Raw genomic sequence first — 22,157 nt, forward strand, 5'->3', positions numbered from 1 at the left:
AACTCAATATCTATCCCCACCCCCCACCACTCCCATCTCCAACAGACTGTGCACCAGGTACAGAATGCAATGCAGCAACTCACCAAAGCCACTTCAGTGGTATCTCCTAGCCCATTGTCCTCTAGCATCAAGAAGGCCAAGAACAATGATTTTCTGGCAGTTCTGTCATCTCCAGGTTCTTGTTTAAAGACACATACATCCTGACTTGAAGATATAATACAGTTTGTTCATAGATGTTTAGTAAATACCCTGGAATTCCATACATAACACCGTTGTGGGAACACTTACAACAAGGGCTTCAGTGGTGTAAATAGGAGAATATACGGCCACCTCCTCAGGGCAGCTAGAAATGTGCAATAGGTGTACACCTTACCAACATCACCCATGTCCGGCGCACAGCAATTATGCTACTGGATGAACAATCCAGAAAGCTAGGCTAATTATCCAGTGATGGAAGTTCAAACCCCATCACAGCAACTGGAGAACTTATCAAATAAAACTGGAACGAAGAGCTTGCTATGGTAACGTTGACAATAAAATACTGGATTGTTATTAAAAACCTAGCAGGTTTATTTTGGAAAGGAAATCCGCTGTCCTTATTTTGTGGAGTTTATTTGCAATCCAGACCCACGGCAATGTGGTTGACTCATAAATGCCCTCTGAAAATGGTCTAGCAAGTTGTGTTCAAGAAGGTAGCTTGGCAGGAGGACAATAAATGCTAACTTTACCATTAACACCTACATCCCATCAATTAATTAAAAAAAAGACTTTAAAAGATTGCAAAACTACCCTTTAACCAAAGAAGAAAAGGGGTACAATTTGATTTTTATAATAAATGTACAGTGACTACAAATATAATGTTGCCAAGAGTCTGACAATTATTTGATAATATAGTTTGAATTACTTTACTTTTGCATGAAAAGAATAAAAACTGAAGGGGAAACTTTTTACATGGCATTGTTTCTGGTGGAAAAGACAAAAACAGCAGTTTGCGTTTGCAAAGATACATGTAAAATAATAAATAACAGTGAAATAACACCACGGAAAAGTAAGAAGCTTTGAAAATCTGATTAAGCATGCAACCTGAGTGATTAACTTTTAGTTTTTATTTACTTTCATGTAGGGCCTCTGTCTTTGCCTCGATTTTCAGTTTGACACAGTGGTGAAGGATAGACCAACAATCCTCAGCAAATTATTTCTGCTTCATTTCTTAAAACAAGACATTCCAGCTTTAAGCTGGGAGTTTTTCGTCAATAGGTTTGATACCCTGTCTCTGGAGGCTCAACTTCATTTGGATTGCAATAAGGAGTTTCCATTTCCTACAAGTAAGTTTAGTCATTTTCTCCACAGATTTTCCAACCCATGTGGTCTCTTGCAGCAGTATAGGGTTGCCACCTTTTGCCAACTCCCCGGCTTGTGTTGTTTTGAAGGGCATGGTTCTGATTTGATTCATTATTACCATATGTATTGGAATACAATGAAAAGTATTTTTTTTGCACGCTATACAGATAAAGCATACCATTCATAGAGTTCATAGGGGAGAAGGAAAGGAGAGGAATGTAGTGTTACAGTCATAGCTGGCGTGTAGAGAAAGATCAGCTTAATGTAAGGTGGGTCCATTCAAAAGTCTGATGACAGCAGGGAAGAAGCTGTTCTTTAGTACGCGATTTCAGACTTTTGTATCTTTTACCTGATGGAAGAAGGTGGAAGAGAGTATGTCCGGGATGTGTGGGATCCTTGATTATGCTGTCTACTTTTCTGAGGCAGTGGAAAGTGTAGACGGAGTCTGTGGATGGGAGGCTGGTTTGCACGATGGACTGGGCTACGTTCACAACCCTTTGTAGTTTATTGCGGTCTTGGTTCTGATGGGATTTGTTTTTCCTGCTGCCTGTGCAAAAAAAAATCATTGAAATTTTTAGTAATAAAATACCTCCACATTACAGAAGAAGAAAGCAGAAAGTGAGCAGCTGTTTTACCAAAAGCATGTTTTGGTCAATATCACATTGCTGCTTTTGGGACCTTGCTGAGTGAAAATTTCCTGCTGTGTTTCCTATATTGCAACAGTAACTACACTTTAAAAAGTATTTCATTGGCTGTAAAGTGTTTTGGGATGACCTCAGGTCATGTGAGGTGCTTTGTAAATGCAAGTCCTGTCTTTTAAAAAAGTTTTTAAATGTCTGGTGTATATTTTAGAAGTTTCTGGGTAAGCCTAGACAAAAGAATGGTCCTAAATCAGAAAGCTAGCACCGCTGCCTGTGTGACTCATGCTGTGTGATAAACCAGAAGAAAACATATTAAGGATATTATGTAGTCTTGTATAGAATGTACAGCACACAAACAAGTCATTCAATCCCAGCTGATTTGTGTCAGTGTTTATGCTCCATTTGTAGCTCTTCCCATCCTTCTTTATCTAATTCTAGCAGCTTAGCCATCTATTCCTTTCGCCCTCACGTGTTTGTCTCACTCCTCCTTAAATCCATCCATGACTATTTACTTCAACTACTCCTCATGGTGGTGAATTCCACTTTCTAACCACTCTTCAGATAACAAAGTATCTCCTGAATTCCCTATTGAATATATTAATGACTGCCTTATATTTAGTGTTCCCCTAAAGCGCTCTAACATGCAACAATTCATCCTCCTTTTTTCCATAGAAAAGCACTTCACCATGTTCAATCTTGCCTGACCAGTAGAGCCTCTCATTTCTGGTATCACATTTGTATGTGTTTTTTTGCCCCATCTCCAGTGCCTCTAGATACCTTTTTAGGATATAGAGATGAGAACTGTGCATGCTACTTTGAAGAGATGTCTAACTAAGATTCCATTAACCAAGTTTAACATAACTTTTCAACTCTATCGCGCTAGAAATGAACTGATTTTCTTTGTTTGCCCTTTTTGAGACATAAAATGCACACCATTGCTTTCCGACTTAGGAAAACAATTTTGTTTCAAATATTTTCTCTTGACCAGCTATCTTTCATGTTAGAGTCTGCTTTTTTTTTTCAGCTATAACTGCTGTAAGGACAAATGTTGCTAACCTAAGTGATGCTGCCATGTGGAAAATCAAGCGAGCTCGCTTTGCACGAAACCGACAGAGGAGTGTGCGTTCCCTTAGGGACAGCGTGAAAGGCCCGGGAGAGTCAAAGAGGACACTTTCGCTTCCAGAGACTCTAAGCACCAAACTGCGTAAGTGCCTTTGGTTTACCAATTTCACTTCTGTTGGTGAATTTTGTTGGCTAGAAACAATAAGAACTGTTATTTCAGAGCAGCTGTGTTCTGTTCAGTATGATCACAACACTAATTATTTCATGTAGAGATATAAAAATGGGGCTGGAAAATTCAGCTTTGTATTTCTGGAGGTCTGAGTGCTATTGATGCCAGTTTAGGGGAAAGATATTGCCCATGCTGCACACAAACACTTTTGGGGTAGCCCATGCATCACGTAATGTTTTTGAGGTTACTAGCACGGGTGTTATGTGTGTGTGTGTGCGATGGAAGTTTACAGAGTAGTCAGACCATGAGTCACTCAGCATATAATGCTCATTTCACACCAAACCTGCCATTTTCCACCCTGAAGCTCCAGCTAACACCCTCTTTTTAGCAAGTACAGCTGAAGAGTGGTCATGAGGAATCTCCCCCTGCACCTCCAGCCACCAGTGCTATTCAAAGGCATCATCATCCAACTTGCAGATTAGTTGCTCATTCATTTTTTGCTGGTTCTTTCTGAGCTATGGTACTGGGTGGGATTTTACGTCTTCGCTCGTCCCGAACCCGTAAAATCCCGCCTGAGATCAGTGAACCTTTCCATGTTCCGTTCCTCGCCCGCTCCGCTTCCAGGGTGGACGGGGTTGTGGGTGGTATTTTTCCATGCCTGGCCAGCGGATTCAATAGTGGGTGGGAAGGGGTGACTGCAGTGGGAATCCAAAAATCAGTTTTGCGCTGGCATGAATTTCCAACGGGGTCTTCCACTGGTGTCTGGCATGCGAATCAGGAATCCTGCAGGAGGCCGGCATGGAATCAATCTGCATCCCACCCATGGGATGTTCCCTGACAGTGTATGACAATAAGAATAATTTGTATCCAGTTTCTCAGTTGATGAACAAATACAAAAATAACCACCCAAATTCCCACCATTGCTGAGTGCCAATGACCAATAATTATAATTACAAATATAGACCTAATATTAAACCTAATTATCCTTTCAAGAATCTAACTGAGACAGGCAAATGGCAACAACCTGTTGAGAGAACTCTGTGTTCTGAAAATTACAGGATCATATAATGTATTCTTACTTTGTTTTCAATTTTTGTAGCTTTGCGACTCACTAGGCATGAACAGTCAGCTCCAACTCTTGGTGCAATGATGGAGCAAGCTATGCATGGTAAATATGATAAATTTTTTTTGTATTTATTGTTGCTTAGAATCCAATTTCTAGGTAGCCACAGCTGTTGTTTCAGTAACACACTTTTCCAAATGTATCATCAAATATTAAGGGCGGTGGCACAGTTTTTTTAAAATTCCAATTCAATCAAATCAAGTCCAATTCAGAGTCTCAACAAGTCGAGACATTCCCGATCCAAGCTGACAAGACAGGGCTCTTACCTCCTGTTTTGGGCTTGATCTACATGATCCAAGCTGATTGGAGTAGGCATAGCTCCTCCTCCAAGGCTTGATCTCATTTGCATCTTAGCCAAAAGGCCGAGGTGCCGCTTTTAAAAATTGCTTCAAATTAAGCTTAAATGTAACCTAATGACTTCAACCAAGCACAGCATGTTGATACTATACTTGATCTTAACCAGAAGGCCGAGAAGCATAGTGGTTAGCACTGCTGCCTCACAGGGCCATGGACATAAGTTCAATTCCGGCCTCAGGTCACTGTCTGTGTGGAGTTTGCACGTTCTCCCCGTGTCTGCGTGAGTTTCCTCTGGGTGCTCCGGTTTCCTCCCACAGTCCAAAGATGTGCAAGTTAGGTTGATTGGCCATGCTAAATTGACCCTAATGTCAGGGTAAATGTGTGTGGTTACAGGAATAGGGCCTGGGTGGGATTGTGGTCGGTGCAGACTCGATGGGCCAAATGGTTTCTTTCTGTACTGTAGGGATTCAATGATATTCTATGATTAATTCAAATGCTGCTTTTAGGCAACAGGGTTGTGGGTCTCAGATTCTGACCTTCCCAGTGATTCTAATGATAAAACATTTGCTCATATTTGATTTGAAATCATTGACTTTTTTCTTTTAAATTTACACAGGGAGGCAATTTGTCCATATTGTTTATGCTCTTACCTCTTTAATTTCCTTTTAAATAATATTCTTGTCCTGCTTCAGGCTTATGAAAAGGCATTCCATATGAAAGATTAAAAATTACATTTACTTAAAGTTACAAAGCCGGTTCTCAAAGTGGACTGAGCAAACCCAAATGCATTCCTTGCTTACTCCAAAAACCAAATTCAGATTTTGGTTGAATCCAATTTATGGTCCCCACAAGAGAGACAAACAAGATCCAAGCTAATCAGATAAGGCATTGCAGCCCATCTTGGGCTTGATCTGACACTTGTTCTTAGCGAAAAGACATGAAAAGCTATTCTGTCAAATTCTTTCTAGCGACAATCCTGAGATTATGGCCGTTTTTGGAGGGAGAGTCAGCCTTAAAGTGAGGCTATCTGTTTGCCAGTGCATGATTGAGCATTTGGTGATGAGTAATGGGGAATCGGTTTTAAATTACTAGACCATAGAAGTGGCTGCTACATCGTAAGTTATTCTTTCTTTACACTGATCACAATTGTCTGGCACACAGCTCATGTGGAAACTCTTGAGACTTGGATGATAGCTGCTGGAAGGCTGCTGGCAAATGCACCAGCTGAACAAACCCTATATCTCCAAATGGTTGAACCACTGTTTGAGATAGGGTATGACGTGTGGTCATGCTTTGGTCAGAGAATGGTGGAACTGCAGTCATATTGTATTGGTCAACATGATGGCCTTAAGAAGCTTATAGTATTGCTGTCTACCTATCGACAAATTAAATCTGTGTCTCCCAGTGTCCCATGCCCAACTGCTGGTTAAGCCTTTTTGGGAGAGAGTTATGGGGCGGTATTTTACAACTGCATTGCGCCTGTTCTCGCCACGATGCGGTCGTAAAGTGGGGCGTAAAGTGAGCAGCACAATTGGCGCTGGCTTTCGTGACCGGCGCCATTTTACGACTTCAGGATTTCAGGTGCGCTCAGCCACTCGCTGGAAATGGGCGAGAGGCTGAATAATTTATGTAAAATTATGGAAATGCTAATCGGATGTTTTACATCTGATTAGTGAGCCCGGCGCTCAATCGTCCGGGCTCGTCTGCCTTTATGGCCTTGCCGGGAGAGGTTCTCTGCGGCGAGGAGTAGACATGCTCCCCATGAATGGAGAGCAGTGGTGTTGGCCTTACCGGTAGAACCCCGGAGTCCATTAAGGCCCCAGGGAGGCCGAGGGCAAGACGGGGGTGCCCCTTGGACACTGCCACCCTGGCATCTTGGCACTGCCATGGGGCAGTGGCAGGGGATGGGTCCAGTGCCAGGGCATGCGGCCAGTGCCAGGGGGCGGGGATATTAGAGGGGTGGGGGGAGGGGGCCCGCTGCCACTCTGCACAGTTGGTGGGGAAGGGAGGGAGGGGGGGCCTGCTGCCACTCTGCAGCAATCAGTGGGGGGGAGGGCAGCGGGGCTGCGATTGCTGGGGGATTGCTGGCAATCGGTCTGGGCAGCAGGGCGGCGGAGGGGGGCTGCATCTCGGTCCAAGGGCTTACATGAGTTAGGAGGTCCCATATGGGAAAATAGTGGGAAGTTAAGAGCAGGATTTCCTGACCCTCTCACTTCCTCACCCCTACCTCCCCCTCCTCCCACGGCATGTTTTCTGGTGGCAGAAGTGGCTCACCATTGGCCACGAGCGGGCTCTTCCGCCAATGTCTATGGTGTGTTTTGCATCGCTCACCCGTCCCATCTTTAGGAAACCCACCGCGGAGGGTGGGAGTAGGGGGACGAAGGATGGGGGGCAGGTGGTTGGGTGGGTGGGCCACCTTCAGCGCGACCAGTGGAAAGGGCCAGAAAATCCCACCCAAAGTTTCGGTTGTTGCCAAGCTGTGCCTCAGTTCCATAGATTTAGGTAAGTAGATCATTCAGGCTGCTGGCTTTAGTAAATCCTGGAAGATATAAACTGGAGGTGCTGCCAGCTATGGGAGACCAAATTATGGAACATATTTTGTATGAATAAGACTAACCATCCAGCTTCATGCAATGTAAAGCAGCTAAAATTAAATACCTATTTTGTGATATTATTGTATTAATATATCATTCGTTAACATCTTGTTTAAACTAAACTTAAACTAAATGTTCCCTTTAAGTGTCCTGACTATTTATATTATTTTACTTCTGGATGAATTAGCAGAGAGAGAATGTAAAACAAAAAGCCAGGCGAACTACTGAACATTTGATCTTGTGCTGCATTCAGGTCAACATTCTTCAGACGATGATGCAATTATTAAGGATCCTTTACCAGAGGATGCTGGGATTGATCATCAAACAGTCCATCAACTAATCACAGTTCTAATGAAATTCATGGCAAAGGATAAAAGCAGCGCTGAAGCTGATATCAGCAGTGCCAAAGCCTTCAACACAGTAAAACGCCATCTGTATGTATTACTTGGCTATGACCAGCAGGAGGGGTGTTTCATGATTGCCCCTCAGAAAATGCGAACGTCCACTTGTTTCAATGCCTTTATTGCTGGGATAGCGCAGGTAAAGTATGCCGTTATTAAGGTTTTTATAATTGGAGTACAAAAGTTCAAGCTGCTTTAGGCCTTTACATTAAGTTGTTCCATACGCATGTCAAACTGATGCGACCCATTCTGGAATCTATAAAACTGCGGCACAGTGACACAGTGAAAACAGTGCTGCCTCACAACGCCAGGGTGGGATTGTTGTTGGTGCAGCTCAAAGGGCCAAATGGCCTCTTTCTGGACTGTCGGGATTTCTGATATTGTAAAATTTGGCTATTTTTTCCTCCTTTAATTGCACCACAAATGACAAAAACAGGAAATGAGACAACAGGCAAAGCAATTGCCCTCAGGCCTCTGGCAATGCCACACTTCCTGTCGACCCACTTGCTGCCAAAACTGGGAATTTATTGCCAAAGGAACCGTGACAGGCCGCCAGAGAACCTGCTGACTGATCTCTCAATGGGAAAATTCCCAATCAGCGACACCCCAAAGGCCCGAGAACTCAACCTAGTTACTTAAATCAGGCTGGCCTCAGCTCCAATGCAGGGTAAGCCCAGTGCACATCAAGCGGCAGGCATTTGCAAGCAGTCCAGCTTCCACTCTGAATTTACCCAGGTGGGCAAACAAGGCTGGTGTTTTGAAAGTGCAGTTGTGTGGATTTACACAATTGCTGCTTTTAGAGGAGCTACGTTACTGAACTAGCTTAACTTGTCTTTATATGGTACGTGCTTATGTAACTCTAGCTGGTTGCTAAATATTTAATGGATTGGAACATTTGACCAGAAAAGCATTTCTTCCTCTGATGGTTCAAGTGCTTCAATATTGCAGCTGGCTGGTGAACTGAACTGTCCACCAGATGGCACTCTTCAACAAAGCAAGAAATAGACTTTTGACAATCACTCCCTGATTTGTTTCTCTCAAGGCATTAACTCAATTTTAAACTTAACAGAAATAATTGTCTTATCAATATTTATTAAACTTGTAGTAATTATTTTTGCTTAAAGTTAAATTAAAGTTAAAATTATCTTAGTAATGAGCCTTTCTCCTGCTTTGATAGAGGATGCTGTATGACAGTATCTCTAAAATGTTTACGTTTTTTACCTAAATACATGCAGGTAGACACATCATTGTGATAAAGAATATAATTTTCCGCTATTCCTGTATTCCCAAAACTATCTATAAAGAATTAATCATAGAAGCCCTACAGTGCAGAAGGAGGCTAAGCGGCCCATCGAGCCTGCACCGACAACAATCCCACCCAGGGCCTATCCCCCTTAACCCCACGTAGTTATCCTGACACTGCAGGGCAATTTACCATGGCTAATCAACCTAACTCGCACATCTTTGGACTGTGGGAGGAAACCGGAGTTCCCGGACGAAACCCACGCAGACACGGGGAGAATGTGCAAACTCCACACAGGCAGTCACCTGAGGCCGGAATTGAACCTGGGTTCCTGGTGCTGTGAAGCAACAGTGCCACTGTGCTGCCCCTGTTTGACGAATCTCCTTTTAAAAAAACTATGAAGTACCAATTTGGTTAGCTGTGCATATCTTTCTCAAGCTTCACAATTTCCCAGTCTGCAATTTAAATAGAATTTAAACATGTTCGGAGTGAAATATGGACGAGGTGGGAATGCATGGGCAGGGTTAGCAATGCATTGGTCGCACAGTATTTGGTTTCACTGACTTGAATGGAGCTGCAGGTTGGGCATGCACTATAACAGACAGCAAAGTGATGCTGGCTCTTCTATGTTCCCGGCTATGTTCCCAGTTTCATACGAATTTTATTGAACTAATTCAAGCTTACACATTGTTCTGGTAGCAACGCATTGTTGACATAAAGAAAGCCATTAGTTTCATTTTCCCCAATTCTCCCTGGTTGCTTGTCATGCCTGTTGCAAATTATGTTTTGACTTCTAGTACCCTGTGATCAGACAATAGCTCCTAGAAGCACTGCCCACTCGTCATGAGATTATTTGCTGCTCTGGTGATTCCAAAGCTATTTTAATTTTATATTTAAATAATACAGCAATGTATATTTATTCCAAATCCAATTATATTTCTAATAAACAGAACTTTGAAACCAGTTTTTATCCTGAAGCTCCTAAGGGTTAAAGATTTGACTTTTAGTGATGCTCATTTTCACTGAAAAAGGGCAAGATTATATTTTATGTTATATTTCAGTTGCCACCCTAGGTTTTCCTCTAATACGGGACCCATGAAGCTAATAATTGGTGTGGAATAATGGTGATTAGCACCGTTGCCTCACATGGCCACGGACCCGGGTTCGATTCCTGGCTTGGGTGACTGTGCGGAGTCTGTGTGTTCTCCCCATGTCTGTGTGGGTTTCTTTCAGGTGCTCTGGTTTTCTCCCACAGTCCGAAAGATGTGCAGGTTAGGTACATTGGCCATGCTAAATTCTCTCTCAGTGTACCCGAGCAGGAGCCAGAGTGTGGCGACAAGGGGATTTCACAGTAACTTCATTGCAGTGTTAATGTAAGCTACTTGTGACACTAATAAATATAATAATTTTCTGATGTGGCACATGTGATAATTTACAGGAGGTGAACTACTTCACTGGCTTAACCGACTTGTTCAGAGTTTTGTAAAATAAGACATTACTGAACGTTTGATACTTAATGTCATATTTCTTGTAGGTTATGGATTACAACATTAGTCTGGGCAAACAACTCCTTCCTCTGGTGGTGCAAGTGCTTAAGTATTGCACTTGTCCACAGCTACGTCATTATTTCCAGCAACCTCCACGCTGTTCTCTTTGGACTCTGAAACCTCATATCCGACAGATGTGGCTGAAAGCTTTGCTAGTGATTCTGTACAAGGTACAACTATATTTTCAACCATAATGTACATTGCAGCCTTGACCAGGTGACAGCTTGTCCACAATACTGCATGGAGATTTTGTTATGGAAGTTGGGAAAGGCAAACGCTACTTCATTGTCAACCTTCAGTGATGGACAAATATAGTTGAAACATTCTGAGTATGTTTTTCTGCACTAAATTAAGTGTCACCTGCTAGGCAATTATTGATTAAGTTAAAGTGGCGTGTAATAGTATCTTATATTAGTATCATGTTAGCACGATCAGATTTAGCAAATTATCACACCTCTGGTTTTCAAAACACTAGCTATTGATTTTTCAATGATTTATTACTCTTTGAGTGGCGTTAAATCTCCGTGGATAGGATGATATTTCAGACCTTTTGTGAACAATTAAGTTAAGGACATGTCTTTGATATAGCTGTCAGGAGGAATGTAGGTAGCCTTTTGTAAATATGACCACCAACTACTATTGGCGTGTTATTCTCTCATTTCTTCAGTAATTCAGAGAAGCCCTTGGCAGAATTCCAAATCTACAACTGGAAGTCAGATGGGAGTTTGTTCAGCCTTTTTTGACCGACCCTTTTTGTGGGACGTGATCTTTTCCTGGCGCTTAAGCAATTCTGATCATCGCTGTGCAGTCAAGACATTGCTTTCACAAGGACTGTGTGCAAGTCATTCCTCCCAGTGCTATTGTGGACAGATGTGCCTGGCAGATAGATTCATGTGGCTCAGACCAAATAGATCACTTCCACAATTTTGTTAATGCCCTCATCACCTGATGCAGGTGCAGTCTGGTAGCTGTGTCCCTCAGGACTTGATTAAATTGTCAGCGGTATAACTTGCAGGTCACCTTTGGTGGTGGTCTGTGTGCTTACTTCCTTCAGAGATTTTTTCAAGTGATGTCCAACATGGTGGAGTACTGATTCATCGTTTGAAGGGGTGGAGGTAGCTTGTAATCAATAAGAAGTTTACTTAGAAGTGTTAGACCTGAAGCTATGAAACTTCAGATGGTCTAAAGTCAATATTGAGACCCAATCCCACTTAACTGTATCCTACACCTGGACCCACTTTTGGTCCGTCTATGCTGCCAATGGAATCTGGACTGACAATCAGTATCAGGAAGACCAAATGTATGGACCAGGACGTGGAGACTCCATCTTCCATCAGTGCCGACAATCTCACTTTGGAGGTCATCCTGCACTTCACATACCTTGGGTTAACAATCACCATGATATGGAGATGCTGGTGTTGGACTGGGATAGGCACAGTAAGAAGTCTCACAACATCAGGTTAAAGCCCAACAGGTTTATTGGAATCATGAGCTTTCGGAGCGCTGCTCCTTCATCAGGTGAGTGGAGAGGTAGGTTTCACAAACTTGGCATATATAGACAAAGGCACAATTGCAAGATAATGGTTGGAATGCGAGTCTTTACAGATAATCAAACCTTTACAGGTACAGACAGTCCGAGTGGAGAGAGGGATAATGACAGGTTAAAGAGGTGTGAATTGTCTCAAGCCAAGACAGTTAGTAAGATTTTGCAACCCCCAGGCCAAATGGTGGGGGTTACACATAGTGTGACATGAACTCAAGATTTCGGTTAAGGCTGTTTTCATGCGTGTGGAACTTGGCTATCAGTTTCTGCGCAGCAATTCTGCATTGTCATGTGTCTTGAAGGCCGCCTTGGAGAACACTTACCCGAAGATCGGAGGCTGAATGCCTTTGAGTGCTGAAGTGTTCCCCGACTGGAAGGGAACACTCCTGCCTGGCGACTGTCATGTGGTGCCCGTTCATCCGTTGTTGTAGTGTCTGCAATCACCAGCAACCTTTCGCCTGATGCAAACCCCAGGATTGTCAAGACCACAGCTGTCATGTCAAAGTTGAGAAGGCGAGTGTGGACCAAAAATACAAAGCTCCAGCTGTACCAGGCTTGTATTTTCAGCACCCTCCTTTAGAGTGGCGATGCATGGATAACTTATGCAAGCCAAGAAAAGCAGCTGCACAGCTTCCACCTCTGCTTCCTCTGACCTTCCTCTGTCCTCCTGGCAGGACAGAGTGTTGAATATGAAAGTGCACCAGTGGATCTTGGGTCATGTGTACTAAATGGATGACGTCTGCATTCCCAAAGACATGCTCTATGGCAAGCTTGGCATCAGCAAGAGACCAACAGGTTCCGGGGAAAGCAGAGGACAAAAGAAATGACCAGAAGGTGGAAAATGGAACCCGGCAGAAGGTTGACCTCAGGTCAACCCTATTCATCTGTTTAAAAAAAGCAAAATACTGCGGATGCTGGAAATCTGAAAGAAAAACAGAAAACGTTGGATCAAAGTCAGCAGATCTGGCAGCATCTGTGGAGTGCAAAAACAGATTCTGCAGAAGGGTCATATAGACTCGAAACGTTAACTGTGTTTTTCTCTCCACAGATGCTATTCATCTGTACCAGCTGTGGAAGGGACTGCCACTCATGAGTCAGCCTCTAAAACGACAACAGATGTTGGTCAGTTCAGAAGTAACATGCACCCGGGTGCAGTCCACTCACTGTCTGTCGAGATAGACGAATGCCTGCTACTGTCCTGTTAATGGGACTTTATAGACCCACAGCTAAGGGATATTAGGTGTCAGGGTGATGGGTATGATTTTGTGCGTGTGTCGGGTTTTTGCTCGAGTAGCTTGATTAGCATTTTGGACAATGCTTACCACGTGAACACCCGTTCCTGGATATTGGTGAGGAACCTTTTGCAAAACAGACTGGGCTGGGACTAACTGAGTATTTACTAATCTGACTTTTGGGACGGATTTCAGATTTGTAATAGTTTTATAACTGAGTGGCTTTCTAGGCCAACTCAAAAAATCAACAACATATTGTGGGACTGACATCATATTAAGACCAAACTTGATAGCTTTGGCATGCTTCATTTTGTCAAGGATATTAGTGAATCAGTGCTTTTTAATGAGAATAATGTAGCATTGATGAAAAGCTCTAAATCATTGAGGAAGAATGCAGAAGACCATTTACCCCATAATATATGTGCTGGTGCTAAATCCTCACTAATCTATCGAATATATTTTCTACTGTTTAATATTTCTCCTTTCAATGTATTTATCCAAATACCTTTTTCAATTTATATTCACGACACTGCCTCACATTATTGTTAGTAAATTGCTCCATGTTATAAAAGGATTTGAATGAAAATGATTCTTCATGGTTTTCTTACATTCTTCTTGTGGTCCATGCTTTCATATTAATGTTTCATAAACTGTAGGAGCAAGCTTTCACTCTTAAAGTCTTTCATAATTCTGAAAATCTCTATTTGACCCAATTAGCCTGCTCAGTTCTGGTGAAAAGGTGTCATTTTGAACTTTTCTTCATAACTATTCTTCATTCCTCTTATGCCTGGGATCTCTGGGTTTGGATTTTAAACCTCAAGATGGGAGTCATGAGTTGGGTCATTACCCACTATTGCGATGCTGCCTGGTAGTGTCTACCCACGCTAATTTCCTGGCAGAATGGTGGGGCCAACCTGGAGTTGGAACCCTGCCTCTGGAAGCAGGACTGGGTTGGAAATAGAGACAAGTGAGACAGGTAGGTTAGAAGGCCTGCCTCCATTCGCTGGGACAGAGGCTCAGTTCCATAAATCAGTATTAGGAAACCTAGCCTTCACAATTCTCGCCCCTTCCGCTCGCACCCAACTCTTCCATAAGGTCTCCATACCCCATGCCCACTCACCCAGTGTTTACTATAGACAGAACTCATGCGCTCCATCATAACATTGGGAAGACTCTCAGATGCTCATGAAACTGTAAAAAAATAAACAACCATTCAAAAACCTCTTCAAAACACCTTTAAGCTTATAAAACTGTCAGTCAAATACAACCATTCAAACTCCACTTGAAAAAAATTAATCTAGTCATATGCTTGTAAAACTATCACAATAAACAAAGCCATTTAAAAACCTCTTCAAAATATTCAATCCTATTGCTTATAAAACTGGCAATCTGTATCAGCAACCCCTGCTGTACTAAATCTATTAGTGGGCTTGGAGCCCAGCCAAGTGTTCATGATGGGATTCCAAAGTACAGTATCAACAAAGCCTATAGAGCTGAATACATTAAAGCTTTTGAAGTCTTGGAGCAGTTTGCCAACTGATGGGGGAATTGAGATATTAAAATCTTAATCTCAGTACAATTGAATGTCGTACTTTATCCACTGGATAATGCATCTGAATACTTTCATAATGCTAGTCAATTTAATGACCACTTAACTTCTAAGAACAAATCCCGTTCATTAATCATAGTGTTAAAAACATATTTAACTGGGCATACACCATTGCATTATGATATGAGAAGTTGTCAACACCTTTTAAAACTTAGCTGCCAAAACGTTCCTGACTCCAGATGCAGCTTTCCCCATGGTTCATCGCTTTGCTGTGAATCATGTCTTCTAACAAAATGGGCCCAAGTAGTGGGGTGTCTAAAATGCCCACCATTGCAACGGAGTAGTCAAAGGTGGCATTGCTGCACGTGAACTCTTTATCTGCAACCTTATCCCAGGGACATTAAAATCATTACAGGAGTAGGTTTTGGAATCCCAGAATCAGGTCCTGATCACCATTTTTAAATTTCCTCGACCACTGTTTTGAAATGGACGTGAAAATCCAACCCATTGGTGTTCAAACAGATTAAACAGCTAATCACGAGAAAGAATTCTCACTGAAAGCAAACCAGGAAGTAACAAGCAGGTTTTAACATTCATTTTCTTTGGCAATTTTACAGAAAGCAGAATAGAGGTTTGGACATACACATGGGATTAAGGTTTATGATAATGTGATTTGATTTGATTTTTATTGTCAAGCGTATTAGTATACAGTGAAAAGTATTGTTTCTTGCAAGCTTTACAGACAAAGCATACCATTCATCGAGAAGGAAAGGCTAGAGTGCAGCAGAAGGGTAGTGATCCAGTCATAGCTAGGGTATAGAGAAAGATCAACTTAGTGCGAGGTAGGTCCATTCAAAAGTCTGATGGCAGCAGGGAAGAGGCCGTTCTTGAGTCGGTTGGTACGTGATATCAGACTTTTGTATCTTTTTCCCGACGGAAGAAGGTGGAAGAGAGCATGTCTGGGATGCGTGTGGTCCTTAATTATGCTAGCTGCTTTTCGGAGGCAATGGGAAGTGTAGACGGAGTCAATAGATGGGACAGCTTTTACAAATTAAAAATTTGATTTTCCACAACCTGAAAGTTAGCTTTTTAGAGCCAGAGAGATTGTTCAGAAGTGCTTATGAATTAGTATGCAGTTTAGAATCTCATTACTCCTCATAAGACAAAAATTTTTCAAGGTTTTTATAATAACTGTAGTGCTTTCTAGATGACTTTCATTTGTGAGGACTTTAACAGCATGTCCTGTGAAGGAATGAGGAAGCATTGACAGAAGCTTCTGGATTATAACTTTTAACTACACATGTGCAGACACCACATAGAACATAGAACAGTACAGCACAGTACAGGCCCTTTGGCCCACGATGTTTTGCCGAACCTTTTCCGAAACCAAGATCAAGCTATCCCACTCCCTATCATTCTAGTGTGCTCCATGTGCCTATCCAATAACCGCTTGAAAGTTCCTAAAGTGTCCAACTCCACTATCACAGCAGGCAGTCCATTCCACACCCCAACCACTCTGAGTAAAGAACCTACCTCGTACATCCCTCCTATATCTTCCACCACGAACCTTATAGTTATGCCCCTAGTAACAGCTACATCCACCCGAGGGAATAGTCTCTGAACATCCACTCTATCTATCCCCCTCATCATCTTATAAACCTCTATTAAGTCGCTTCTCAATCTCCTCCGCTCTAAAGAGAAAAGCCCTAGCTCCCTCAACCTTTCCTCATAAGACCTACCCTCCAAACCAGGCAGCATCCTGGTAAATCTCCTTTGCACTCTTTCCAGCGCTTCCACATCCTCCTTATAGTGAGGTGACCAGAACTGCACACACTATTCCAAATGTGGTCTCACCAAGGTCCTGTACAGTTGCAGCATAACCCCACAGCTCTTAAACTCAAACCCCCTGTTCATAAACGCTAACACACGATAGGCCTTCTTCACGGCTCTATCCACTTGAGTGGCAACCTTCAGAGATCTGTGGATATGAACCCCAAGATCCCTCTGTTCCTCCACATTCCTCAGAACCCTACCTTTGACCCTATAATCCGCATTCAAATTTGTCCTACCAAAGTGAATCACCTCGCACTTATCAGGGTTAAACGCCATCTGCCATTTTTCGGCCCAGCTCTGCATCCTATCTATGTCTCTTTGCAGCCTACAACAGTCCTCCACCTCATCCACTACTCCACCAATCTTGGTGTCATCCGCAAATTTACTGACCCACCCTTCAACCCCCTCCTCCAAGCCATTTATAAAAATCACAAATAGCAGAGGACCCAGCACTGATCCTTGTGGTACACCGTTGGTAACTGGTCTCCAGTCTGAAAATTTTCCATCCACCACCACCCTCTGTCTTCTATGAGATAGCCAGTTACTTATCCAATCGGCCAAATTTCCCTCTATCCCACACCTCCTTACTTTCTTCATGAGCCGACCATGGGGGACCTTATCAAACCACGGGTGGGAGTTTACAGCCTCGCTCATCCCACAAACGCCACCCCAGGTCAACGGACCTTTCCATTGTCCGCCCCTCGCCTGCTCCAATTCCCGTGGCGGGCAGGATGGTAAAATTCCAGCCCAGAAATTGTTGTTGTTTTCACAGAGTAATGATGGTGGACCCTAAAAATTTTGCCATCATCTTAACCACAAAATCTGGGCCTGTGATTCTCACTTTTCAGTCTTCGTATGTTCTTTATTATGAGAGTTAATTCTTCTCCTAGGTTTCTCAATTTGAAGAAAGAACTCATCTGCAAGGCACCAGTCAATTTTCAAAACGCTCTAGAATGTTTAAATAAATAACTGAGGAAATTAGATGTCAATAATTTCAGGATTGCCACAAATTAAGGGATTGCATCAGTAGCATTGACCAGCATCTTGCATAATCCCAGTGTTTAAAAATGATGAGCAGACGTGAAGTATAAACTTGTAGTGGAGAGAAGGCAAAGAGTGCTCTATGCAATGCTAACTCATGAAAATGATACTGGTTATAAGGGCACCTATTATGGTTTTAGAAGTAGATTTTGCCTCACAAATCTAGGCAGTTTTTGGAAGAAATGGCAAAATCAAAGGACATCTGCTAATATCTAATACAGTTGGATTTTCAGAAAGCTGTCAAGTTGATGGTTCTTCTAAGGCGTTACGTGGGCTTACTGGCCAACTTGTCACTTTGGTAGAAAATTAGTTTGACAACAAAGGAGAAATTTATAAATGCATACATTACTATGGGAAGAGGAAGTTGCGGAGTCGAGTTTCTCAAACATTTGAGCTGACCATTCTTTTCACACAGCATAAATAACATGGAGAGGAAGGACCTTCCGTCATCCTATACTCTTCTTTCAAGTTTACAATGTGAGCAAGTAGTTTCTGCAATGAAAAAGAAAAGGGAAAAAAAATACGTTTATTTTAAAATATAGGCATTATATCACTTATTAGATAAATATTGCACTAACATTCTTTATTTTACTTCTAGTATCCCTACAGAGACTCTGAAACCAGTAAGATTGTACTGCATCTGATCTATATCACAATTAATACGCTTAATGCACAATACCACAGCTGTAAGCCCCATCCGACTGCTGGACCCCTTTACAGTGATAATAGTAATATAAGCAAATACAGTGAGAAAGAAAAAGGTAAGATAAACTATAATTAATATTTGTTGACTTTTACAAAGGATAAAGCAAACATGAACTCATATTTTTTGATTTGTGTTGAAGTTTTTTTAATATTGATAGACCTTGGGGTTTAAGGCCTGAATGTATTACAGTTGGTATAATAAAACTGTGATTGTCATGCTTTAGAACACTACAGCTTTCAACATATGCTTTTGATTATTTTCCTCCTGCCAAATTGTTGTTCTAATCTCTTCATGCCTTCCTACTCATGCACCTTCTCAGGTTGCGATCACAGGCTGGTGATCTGTTTCAAGACTTCCGCCAATGCCAGTACTCCCTGTTCCAACCTGATAGTTGCATGATACAAAGATAATGGAGTTGGTGGTTAATCACAGTAGTCAGACTGTTCAGTTAACCTACAGCTGGCCCAAAAATGACATGAAAGTGGAGAATTATGAGGGCCAAGGGCCCAAAGTCAACTTTTTCCTGGCAAACATGTACAAACCACATGTCCTGTAACAAATGACTCATCGACTGCAACACGAAATTTATTTTCTGAAAAAAATCTATCTAATTTGTCTTCAGCATGATTTAATTCTCCCCTTGAAGAAAAATACCCACACCCTCGATCATTATTAGGGAGTTTACCAATAGAAAACATGGGCACTGTACATTTTACTACTCCATAACACGTTATATTGGTACATATGTGGAGACTGATGGCATAAAGCCATCTGGCATTTTAAACAAGAAAGCACTTTTTCGCTATTTCTTCGGCTCTTCGATATTGTGAGCCTAGTCAAAGAGAAAAAGGAAGCATTTGTCAAAGCTAGGAAGCTGGGAACACACGAAGCAAGTGTGGAATACAAGGAAAGTAGAAAGGAACTTGAGCAAGGAGTAAGGAGGGCTAAAAGGGGTCATGAAAAAGCAATGGCCAGCAGGATTAAGGAAAATCCCAAGGCTTTTTATACATATATAAAGAGCAAGAGGGTAGCCAGGAGAGGGTTGGCCCACTCAAGGACAAGGGAGGGGAAATCTATGCGTGGAGCCAGAGGAAATGGGCAAGGTATTAAATGAGTATTTTGCGTCAGTATTCACCAAAGAGAAGGACTTGGTGGATGATGAGTCTGGGAAAGGGTGTGTAGATAGTTTGAGATCATGTTGAGGTCAAAAAGGAGGAGGTATTAGGGTTCTTGAGAAACATTAAGGTAGACAAGTCCCCAGGGTCTGATGGGATATACCCCAGAATACTGAGAGAGGCAAGGGAGGGAATTGCTGCGGCCTGAGAGAAATCTTTGTATTCTCACTGGCTGCAGGGGAGATCCCAGAGGATTGGAGAATATCCAATGTTGCTCCTTTGTTTAAGGAGGGTAGCAAAAATAATCCAGGTAATTACAGGCCAGTGAGCCTTACATCAGTGGTAGGGAAATTATTGGAGAGGATTCTTCGAGACAGGATTTATTCCCACTTGGAAATAAGTGGACGTATTAGTGAGAAGCAACATGGTTTTGTGAAGGGAAGGTCGTGTCTCACGAACTTGATCAAGTTTTTCGAGGAAGTGACGAAGATGATTGATGAGGGTAGGGCAGTGGATGTTGTCTACATGGACTTCAGGCCTTTGACAAGGTCCCTCACGGCAGACTGGTGCAGAAGGTGAAGTTGCATGGGATCAGAGGTGAGCTGGCAAGGTGGATACAAAACTGGCTCGGTCATAGAAGACAGAGGGTAGCAGTGGAAGGGTGCGTTTCTGAATGGAGGGCTGTGATAAGTGGCGTTCCTCATGGATCAATGCTGGGACCTTTGCTGTTTGTAATATACATATAAATGACTTGGAGGAAAATGTAACTGGTTTGATTAGTAAGTTTGCGGACGACACAAAGGTTGGTGGATTTGCGGATAGCGATGAGGACCATCAGAGGATATAGCAGGATATAGATCGGTTGGAGACTTGGGTGGAGAGATGGCAGATGGAGTTTAATCCAGACAAATGTAAGGTGATGCATTTTGGAAGGCTTAATACAGATAGGAAATATACAGTAAATGGCAGAATCCTTAAGAATATTGATAGGCAAAGGGATCTGGGTGGACAGGTACAAAGGTCACTGAAAGTGGCAATGCAGGTGGAGAAGGTAGTCAAGAAGGCATATGGCATGCTTGCCTTCATCGGCCGGGGCATTGAGTTTAAAAATTGGCAAGTCATGTTGCAGCTTTATAGAACCTTAGTTAGGCCGCACTTGGAATATAGTGTTCAATTCTGGTCGCCACATTACCAGAAGGAGATGGAGGCTTTGGAGAGCGTACAGAAAAGATTTACCAGGATGTTGCCTGGTATGGAGGGTATTAGCTATGAGGAGAGGTTGGAGAAACTTGGTTTGTTCTCACTGGAATGACAGAGGTTGAGGGGCGACCTGATAGAAGCCTACAAGATTATGAGAGGCATGGACAGAGTGGATAGTCAGAAGCTTTTTCCCAGGGTGGAAGAGTCAATTAGTAGGGGACACAGGTTTAAGGTGCGAGGGGCAAGGTTTAAAGGAGATGTACGAGGCAGATTTTTTACACAGAGTGTAGTGGGTGCCTGGAACTCGTTGCCGGGGGAGGTAGTGGAAGCGGATATGGTAGTGACTTTTAAGGGGCGTCTTGACAAATACATGAATAGGATGGGAATAGAGGGATATGGTCCCCGGAAGGGTAAGGGGTTTTAGTTAAGTCGGGCAGCATGGTCGGTGCAGGCTTGGAGGGCCGAAGGGCCTGTTCCTGTGCTGTAATTTTCTTCGTTCTTTGTTCTTTTGTTCTTTGTTCTTTGATTTCTACGTAAGCAGTATCTGCAACTGCACACAGTTACTGAAGTGTTTTTAATATTTAGAATTGCCTGCAGAGGATGTTGATGCTTCTTCTTTTCTCCCCTTGGCCAGAAGAAGATAGCGTATTCGATGAATCAGATGTACACGACACCCCAACTGGAGCTTGCAACAAGGAACCACAAACCTTCTTTGCAAGGCTGAAGAGGATAGGGGGGAGTAAATCGGTAAAATATCAACCAGTCGAGATGAATGCACAGAAGAGTAAGTTTCTAATACTCTTTCACGGGAAAAGCATATGGCTGTCAGAGGTAATTAATCATTACATGCCAACAGTGTAGGAAGCCTGTGATTTTGTGAGCATCTCACCCTGTGCCCACCTGTCAGGAAATCACTGTAGCACCTTTGACCTTGCTGTGCTCCTATTTCCCGCATGTGCAAGTAGGTAAGTATAGTTAAAACATGACCAGTGTAATTTTCAGCCAGAATGGGGTGACTTGTCAAATTGTTTGATATTAAAAATCTGCTCGTCCGTGCCATTGTTGTCCACATTCCCAAAAAAATGTTTTAGAAAATCATCAGGGTAATAACCCCATCTGCTTATGCACTGAACAGCAACAGCCCCTGCATGATGGAGCTGACCAACTCCAAAGGACCACTGGATTTCCAAAAATAAACAGAGAGGTTAATGTCACTCCCAGCACAATGGCCTATATCAGGATGTCCAACCAATGGTCAGGGCCCAAAACCCCACATCTCAAAAAACTTAACATTTCTTATTTGCTTGGCATGTCCTGTTTTAAGTTTATTTATTATTGTCACAAGTAGGCTTACGCTAACATTGCAATGAAGTTACTGTGAAAATCCCCTAGTCGCCACACTCTGGCGCCTGTTCGGGTACACCGAGGGAGAATTTAGCATGGCCAATGCACCTAACCAGGACGTTTTCCAGACTGGGAGGAAACTGGAGCACCCCAGAGGAAACCCATGCAGGCATGGG

The 22,157-nt window shown here is 42.6% G+C and overlaps 1 protein-coding gene across 1 annotated transcript in view; it reads left to right on the top strand.

Moving 5' to 3' along the window:
- unc79 (unc-79 homolog, NALCN channel complex subunit) overlaps window positions 1-22,157 on the top strand; it is a 152,604-nt gene that overhangs the window by 75,197 nt on the left and 55,250 nt on the right. Inside the window, exons 23-29 of the mRNA XM_078233206.1 lie at window positions 1,124-1,325; window positions 3,007-3,186; window positions 4,313-4,381; window positions 7,481-7,767; window positions 10,406-10,588; window positions 18,215-18,377; window positions 21,272-21,421. Coding sequence (XP_078089332.1) covers window positions 1,124-1,325; window positions 3,007-3,186; window positions 4,313-4,381; window positions 7,481-7,767; window positions 10,406-10,588; window positions 18,215-18,377; window positions 21,272-21,421 — 1,234 coding nt within the window. The remainder of the gene's footprint in view (window positions 1-1,123; window positions 1,326-3,006; window positions 3,187-4,312; window positions 4,382-7,480; window positions 7,768-10,405; window positions 10,589-18,214; window positions 18,378-21,271; window positions 21,422-22,157) is intronic.

This window comes from Mustelus asterias, chromosome 18, assembly GCF_964213995.1.
Source record: "Mustelus asterias chromosome 18, sMusAst1.hap1.1, whole genome shotgun sequence".
In the NCBI taxonomy this organism is placed as follows: Eukaryota; Metazoa; Chordata; class Chondrichthyes; order Carcharhiniformes; family Triakidae; genus Mustelus; species Mustelus asterias.